The 8416-nt window shown below is 41.8% G+C and overlaps 1 protein-coding gene across 1 annotated transcript in view; it reads right to left on the bottom strand.

Annotated features, from left to right (window-relative positions):
* Window positions 1–353: 353 nt before the first annotated feature.
* The window catches only part of nt5dc2 (5'-nucleotidase domain containing 2), a 12725-nt gene continuing 4662 nt past the window's right edge, over window positions 354–8416 (bottom strand). The window contains exons 2-14 of the mRNA XM_020611813.1: window positions 8013–8197; window positions 7852–7926; window positions 7691–7746; window positions 7387–7480; window positions 5520–5648; window positions 5090–5150; window positions 4876–4978; window positions 4689–4790; window positions 4445–4526; window positions 4166–4252; window positions 1903–2043; window positions 1378–1442; window positions 354–922 (exon numbers count right to left, since the gene is read on the bottom strand). Coding sequence (XP_020467469.1) covers window positions 661–922; window positions 1378–1442; window positions 1903–2043; window positions 4166–4252; window positions 4445–4526; window positions 4689–4790; window positions 4876–4978; window positions 5090–5150; window positions 5520–5648; window positions 7387–7480; window positions 7691–7746; window positions 7852–7926; window positions 8013–8197 — 1442 coding nt within the window. The 3' untranslated portion in view covers window positions 354–660. The remainder of the gene's footprint in view (window positions 923–1377; window positions 1443–1902; window positions 2044–4165; window positions 4253–4444; window positions 4527–4688; window positions 4791–4875; window positions 4979–5089; window positions 5151–5519; window positions 5649–7386; window positions 7481–7690; window positions 7747–7851; window positions 7927–8012; window positions 8198–8416) is intronic.

Here is an 8416-nt window from a genome sequence, read left to right on the forward strand (position 1 = left end):
ACCGTCCGATGTGACCACTTTGCAGCATGCAGAGGGAACAATACCTTTGCAGGTGTGTCCAGGCAGGCAGCTGGAAGTGAGTGAGTTTGTGATGCTGAGTACAGTGGTGAGGCATGGATGCTGCACTGCCTGGCAACCTAACAACCAATGGCATAAATGAAGGGAAATCTAACAGAAAACATTATATATGCACAATTCACTAGATGCATTTAATCAACTAAAGGTTCCTCTCAGTGTTGGGCTGAACTGACTCTGTTTGTAATTCAGGTAACTTGCTTGAGTGTAATGTAAAGAACCTATTACATGAGAATATGATGTGTACAGTACAAGAAGGTTAATAAGAGATCAACAAATACTTATGTCAGACTTTATTTTTTTATTTGTTAAAACTGTGCGACTGTAGCCCGGTACTGCTCAGCATTTCCATACCACTTTGATCCCGTGCTTTCTGGACAGCAGGCACATCTACAGCACCCTCTAGGGAATTCACTGCATAAGTGGGTCGCTGTGTGGTACAGGGTTACTTTGTCCTGTGGACGGAGTTGTGCAGCACCTTCTGGATTTTAAAAAAACCCTGCTGTGTAAAAGAAAAAGTTTATCTCAAGTGTTTGCCAGGCCAAAAATAGGAAATCCTATCAGTCAGAGAGGAGAGCGCAGCTCTCATCGGATGTGAGACATCTCCTCCAGAAACGGAGTCTTCATGCAGCCTGTACAAAGCTGATCCATCCACAGAGGAGCCTCGTGCTGCAGAGGGGTGCGGCGGGGGTAGAAAGTGTATGTGAGGTCGTAATTCAACAGGCAGCTTAGGGAGGCCATGTAGATGTCTGAGAAACGGCACAGACGTCTGGAGAAGTAGGTAGGGTTGTGACATGTTCTGAAGATGCTGCCGAAATGAGGGTTGAACAAGTTCTTTGTCATCACCCTGGAACAGAAGGTTGTAGGGTCAAGGGCGTATGCATTCATGTATTTAATAGTGGAAGAAGTATTCAGACATTTCTGCAACAGTAGCACAACTACAAAGTAAGAATACTCACTCACAAGTGAAGGTATTGCACCCACCACACTATCAGAACGGACTCTGTCTGCATGATTACTGTTACTGCTGCATTAACACGTAAACAGTATTTTAATATTGTAGCTGCAGCTGGCTGAGGTGGGGGTTACTGTAATTCTATTTTTATACTGTTGGGAGTTTAATTTCATCTATATGCTCATTACAGGCTTTTAAAATCTTTGCCTGGGGAGTAACTAGAGCTGTCAAATGCTCAAGAACTGTACTCAAGTGCAGTGCTTCATTCATACGTGACAGAAGCAGGGTCACTGGGTTCACTGAATGGTGCTTAAGACTAAGTGGAGGACAAAGGTAATGGCTCTCACCTGAGTTCTTCTCTCTCCTTCTGCCACTCCTGAAGAATTTTTGTAGAGTCTGGGTCCCGGTGTGTCTAGGATAACGAAGAACACAACACTATGAACAAATCATCTACTAGTATGCTTACTGTACATGTAAAGGGAAAACTGAATATTTACCATAAATAACCAGTTATCTGACCCTCAGTTCAGCATTGAGAACACACAGCTTGTAGAAGAAGTTCAGTTTCACACTACTCGTAAACTTGTAAACAGAAACTACAGGGACGGGACATTTTTTACATTCTACTTTGGCAACATGTCATCACACCAGCTAAGAACCCACTGACTGAATAGATGGAATGTCAGATGGAGCGTCAGTGCAGATTGTGCCGTCGGTTCATGTAGCAACCTGCGGTTTACTAAGTGAGCCACCGCCGGCTATGAGAGGTCGACATCAGTCTCCTTTCACCCGTCATCTTTGTTATCTGGTGTTATCTCCCTGAAGGCAGAATGGAGTAAAAGCTCAAAACAATCCTGCGATTAACCTCTCACCTGCAAGCGTTCGATCAGGCCGGTTAGAGCCTGTAGCCAGGTGAGCTTCAGCGAATACCGGTCTGTGCTCACCACTCTGGTTTCCTGCTCCAGCTCAGGCACTATGGCTCCGGTACGCCAGCCATGTTGCAACATCAGGTCCTGTAGCAAAGGGTGAAACTGCTTTGTCAAGCTCCAGTGTGTGCAACCAGTGTGCTTATATGCACTTCCCTCATTTTTGTGTGTGAGTGTGGATGTTTTTATGTGGTTAGTAGTATAGTACGATTATGCACACAATGTGTTCTTATGTGGGGTTTTTTCCTTTTTCTTAAACCTATTTTTTTTCTTGGTATTATATTGATCCTGCACACTGTGTACTGTAGTATTGTACTACTTCTCTGTGTGTATGCATGAGGTTGTCTTGTGGTCTTTATTTATTCTGCTTGTGAGCTGCTATAACAAGTGAATTTCCCCAGTGAGGGATTAATAAAGCTTATCTTGTCTTACTTAAGTGACTTGGTTACAGTCAAACGTCAGTAGGCTGCCCACATACTGACAGTGCATCTTTAATTTGATGAGACTAAACAACAGGAACAATATTTTATCACCCAGCGACAAATGCATATGCACCAAAACCATGTGTGCGCCTTTTCCTACGCATCAACTGTTACTTATAAAGACAGATTGTGGGGGCAGAACGTGCACACCTCCCACACACATGTGCACATGTGTACATACAGTTTGGGCGGTTGTGATATGGTGAACTAATGTGAGATAAGGCGAGACGACCAACTGTAAACAGCTTGCGTTACTTTTAGCGGTTACATATATTCCACTTTGTGAGTGGAATATATGTAATCAAATAATCAAATTTTCAATTTTCTTTTGCTTTTGACATCTTTCCTGTTTTTCCATTTTCTTGTAAATTATTCTGTAAACTGCTGATATTACTGGCTTTTATTTTTGTTTAATGATGAGACCTCAGTAGCACACTGATCAACCTTTTTAAGGTGTGTGATTAAAGTACAGCTCTCTATAAACGACTGTAGCTGTGCATAGTGGTTGTGCTTAAGGATGGCTGCTCTGGTGTTACTGGAGGGTTGTGCAAATGCAGCTATAAAAGACAGAATGTTTAGAGATTGTTCTGATTCCCTGCAAAGCTGTGTGGCTCAGACAGTGCAGATGATGGATGAAGGGCTTGTATATATCTACAAACAGTGGAAAAGAAGCTCCTTCACATGCACCCTGAGAATTATAAAACAGAACCAGTATGTGTGGCTTTAGTAATTTGACAAAAACAATGTGCACACAGTTTTGGTCATGACTCTCCACAGAGTTTTAAGCATTTGACCCCAGGTGTTTTACATTTCACCCATTCTTTCTATGAGCTTGAAGAACAGAAGCCCAGCAGGCCTCTTTAGGAAGCAGCTGTGCAGCAGTACCCCAGGTCAGACCCAAACACTGTGAGCCTGCTTTTAGCTACTATGCTGCACGAATTTGAAAATCTAATGTCTCTGCTGGCCTCATGTAGCTTTGACTGATCGGTTTCTATACCATATTTTTACTTCCCCTATTGAAACTGGATCATTATATTGTACAAACCTGCACTGAATATGAACTTTGGTCTATTTTCATTTTTGTGTATTTGCATTTATGGTATAGAAAGGTTAATGGATGTACTGTATATTTAGTTGTCATTTTGTTCAGATCTTATCTTGCTTCGCATTGGGTTTTTAAATGAATTTCTCAAGCATTCTTTCACTTTGTGTAAAGAACCTTGAACTGCTTGCGTTTGAAAAGTGTCTGATTAGACACACAACTGTACTTAGGGAATATATATGCTTTTAAGCTGTTAATGTGATCATATACTTTGTATTTCTATCATTCCACAAGTCTGAAGCAATAACAGGGAGCCCATACTGCCATCTGGTGTAAATGTGTGCAGCCTCCACCAGCGCCGTCCTAAGGCCACAGAGGAAGAACTGTGCAATAGGTGGAGAGAGCAGGCATGTAAACGTCTCTGCTTGTAATGTATGTTTGACAGGACCCGGACCATAAATAATACATACTGGCAAATTACAGCTTTAGAAGCCACTGTATAGTTACAGTAACGGCACAGTAGCAAAACTGAAAACGTCATTTCTTGTAGGATTCCAATTTAGAATGAAAATGAATGTGCATTAAATATACACACAAAAAAAATCATCAAAATACAACATCAGCAGTCAGTCCTAATGCAGATAGTTAATGCAGTGATGATATTGGAAAACCGTGTGACACTTACAGCCAAATCACTGTAAAGATGGTCTCCAAAGTAAAGCACCTTCGATCCTCGCCAGCCTGTCAGTCTGAGGAAGTCAAACAGGTTTCCCTGCAACACAAAAGAAAACCACAAAACACGGGCCAATCTCTTTAGACACACAATGCACAAGCATAAAGATTTACAACATGAAAACCACAGCTATTAAACACAGAGATAAGTTTCCTGATTAGAGGAGCAGACCGTGGCTCCAACATAAGGCAACATGTAGCGTCCACAGCTGTCGGACATGGCGATGCTGACCTGTTTGTAGATGTGCCCTTTGTCCAGACTTTTTATTTTCTCCCACCGAAGGTCTCCGTTACTATCCAAGCGTCTGAAAGGTCTGTAAGAGTAGAGGTAACCAACATGGCATTGTATGAGTATCCGCTTTGATGTACGTTTCTGAGATGATATCAAGCTGGATGTGATTGTTTGATTCAATCTAACATTTCTGAAGCACACCATCAACGCCCTGTTCACTGCTTTCTCCAAAACATTCACTCACTTGATACAATCAGTGAAGAAGTGAGGTTTGCCAGCCTGCACAATGATAACATCAAAGAAGTCTCTCCAGTTTTTTCCCACCATGTGCGTCATTCCTTTATCCCTGCAGACAGAAGAATTACACATCGAGTGAGACAGACTGTCTGCCTGATTATGAGTCACAGTGATCTCTCAAAGTCAACACTTACACAAAGCTGAAAGGACTGTTGGTTATGAGGAATAGTTTCTTTCCGTTACTGACCAGTCGATGCAATACAGCATCTGTTTCTTCTCCTCTCGGAATGAACTTATCTGTGGACAGAAGAAAGAAATCTCAGGAGCACAAAGTGTAACGGGTTATGTCACTGTGTGTGGAGCAATGTCCGGACTCAATACAACAACAACAACAAACTGATTTCCTACCCAGATCCTGCATGATCCATTTGTACATGTAGCCTTTGAGGTGAACCATGCCAATTGCTTCCTGGGGATTAAATCAGAGTTACAGAGACATAAGAGATTTTTTACAACAGATCTGTGCTGTTTGACAATTTTATGGCTTTTTTTTTCTGATCTAGCAGAGAATTTTTTGAAGCAGTGGGGACACGCTGTAGTGCCCTTTCACTGGAAATCACCAAGCAAAAAGCAGTCAGTGTTCTCTGTTTTAGCCATGACAGTCCAAACTTAACTGAGCTCAGCAGATTCCTGAGCCTCCGACTGAACAATCGCTGCATGTGCCAACAGCTAAATACACTAGCTCTGTGGGCTTCTCGGTATGAGCTTAAGGGCGAGGCCAGACCTCAAAACACAGGGTGTAACGTTTAACACCACAACAGTCAGAGGGCATTCTCACCGAGACATCCTTGAAGAGGTGAAGTGGATCGTATTCGATATCATTGGTGATGAAAAAATCATTTGCCACAGCCAGGAGCGTCATCTCAGGAATGGAGAAGATGTCCATGAACTGCTTCACCTTTGGACCCTGTGTGGGGAAATACATTTAATTAATGCTTGATAAATACGCAGTCAAAGTTTTTGAACTTGCACAGTGATAGTTTCATATAATACATTGATACGATAGTTTTAATTATATCCCAATGGCATGTGGAATGGTGGAGGATTTACTTCTAAGATTTCCGTTGCTTTGCTTTGTATCTTTCTCCCTTGGTCACTATGGCGCGCTCCTTTGTCCAGCTGCCTTTTGTTCAACCTCTAAATTAAACTCTGTGTGTCTCTGAGTCCAGGCTGACAACCTGCTGAGATGGCCTCTTTTTTTAACCAGGCATAAAGTACCAAGAGAGAAATCCTTTCTACTCTGTGTGCACAGAGAAGAGAATAATTTCCTCAACCAAACCATTTCCACTATTATCATCATCATCTAGTACGATGCTACCGTGAAAACAGAGCCACGTCCCCAAATGAGACTAGAACCGCACCAAAAGAACTTCAGATAAGACAGTTTCAAGGAGGATTAGAACAGAGTGCCACAGTAGTGAGTCCTAAACTCCAGAACTGAGTTGTGCACTTCTGGTTCCCTCGCCCTGAAGTCTATTGGTTTTGGTCAGATGTCTGAAATAAGGTCTGTTGGTTAACACAAGGTCAAGAGATTTTCATGTTTTATTCTACAACATAAAATACATCAGAAAATATTTCACTTGTGACTTTTAAAACTTGTCTTAAAAAAGACAGTTGTTACAGAGGGTGTCTGGGATATTAAGCGTCATCATGCTGAGACTCATCTGCTCACTAGTCCTCCTTTACAGCCTTGTTATGTTTCTACTGGCGCACTTTCAAACTATTCTAACTAACCGACACAGCCATGATCACTACCTAGATCAGGTCACACTAAAAGGAAAGGATTTTAAAAGAGAGGTAAGCGGTAGAAATCAGGGTACAAGTTGGAAGCCGTGGTGGCGACGCTGAAGCCATGGGGCCGTGGCGCAGTTGGTTTATAGCCTAACAATAGCTTTTTACTGCTGATGATCGCATTTGAGCTTCAAAAATCATACAGCGGTGCTGACTTGTGAAAATCTTCTGGACTGAACAAAACATGTAAGTGTCATAAACCATTGTTTGTCACAGAGCGTATTTTCTGCAGTAATCCAAAAGCCTATTGAAACATCCCACTTGCTGTTTGTCGAGGGAACCAGGGCGATGAGCCCAAACTGCTCCCACTTAACGAACAGGTCAGAGAAGTGACTGCCAGACTTCTACTTTTCATCAAAGATTTGAATACAGCATGTAAAAAATCATAACTAAAAACAATTGAGCATGTTGTAAACAATTCTCTTGTTTATTTAGAGACTGGAACACTGTGTCCAGCTGATTTATGATGAGCATGGAACAAGTGAGATTCCAAAATTCACCATTGGGACTTATGTAATAGTAAAGCCAGTTGAAATCTGTGGCAAGGTACAAATGAAATCCTTAACTAGACACGACTGTAACTGATGTGTTGAACCCACAATGTTAAAAAAGGGCTTTCTCATCTGTGCCAAACCAAACACGTTTCACAGATATGAAACATTCAACAAGCATCTGAAAGCAGAGTGCAATAACTGTAACAGATGTCAGGCAGCTCTCTCAACCCAGCTCTAATTTAAGGTTATTACAAACATTCAAAGCCACTGATCTATGCTTCAATGAAATAATATGCCTGATCTAGATGATCCTGTTGGATTCCTGTGACTATACACCACCGTAGCCTTCATCCTCCTCACCTTTCCATAGAAGCCACTGTCTTGTCGCAAGGGGACGTGGAAAGTCCCTCCATAGAGCTGAAGGACCTCTTCATCTGGCACTGGGCTCAGACCTCTGGGAACACCAAACATGAATGAATGAGGTAAAGTTCAAAAACACACATTATCTCAAGAAAGCAAACACTGACTTTGGCAGCTGGGATGTATATAAAGAGGCTGAATAAAATGAAGATGGCATACATTTCAAAACAGGCCACTGAAAGTTACGATCACACTGCATTTTCATATTGCCTACTAGTATTTTGCAACCTGGACACACACTTACCGATACACTGTTCCTGGCTGAATGTAATGGAAGGCATCTATCTTCATTAGAAGACTCTATGCAAGTTTAAAAAATAGATTTTCACTTGTAATTATTTGTCCAGGAAGATGTAAACACTTCTACTATTGGAGCAGTACATTTGTGTTTAAAAAATTATTTACCTTTTGGATGTCATAGTGAAGGCCCCGAACAGCAAAGTTGGGAAGATAATCATACTTGCAGATGCCCTCGGGGTACTGTCAAACAGGGGGACAAAACGGATAAATCTACCTAAAAGCACGTGTAATGCCAATATACTTGATGCAACTAGTGTTAAACACACCTTGAAGTGTTCAATCAGGAAGCTTCTTGCTGTATTGTAGATCATTGAGTTGAGCGCATTGGAGTACAGAGCCAGCGTGTAGTCATAGTCAAAGCCGTAGATATCAACCTCGGCCAGGTTGACCTCGTTGTTAGCGTAGATGGTGGAGGAGTTGAGGAGGTTACAGGATCCTGGTGGGATCAGGTCTGATTCAGGGAGAACACAGGAAATTCCCATTTAGCTCAGGAAATTCCCATTTAGCTTAAACAAGTAAAATCCAGATAAACTCAAAAACAAACATCAGTGACTAAGCAAGATAAGGAAAAAAAGACAAGTCACCGTTTTCACTGGAGGTTACTAGGCCACTTGATGACGGACTCGTATATTAATGTTCCTACTATGAAACCTGCTGATTCTGCACATGC

Source organism: Monopterus albus, unplaced genomic scaffold (genome assembly GCF_001952655.1).
Source record: "Monopterus albus unplaced genomic scaffold, M_albus_1.0 scaffold118.1, whole genome shotgun sequence".
NCBI lineage: Eukaryota > Metazoa > Chordata > Actinopteri > Synbranchiformes > Synbranchidae > Monopterus > Monopterus albus.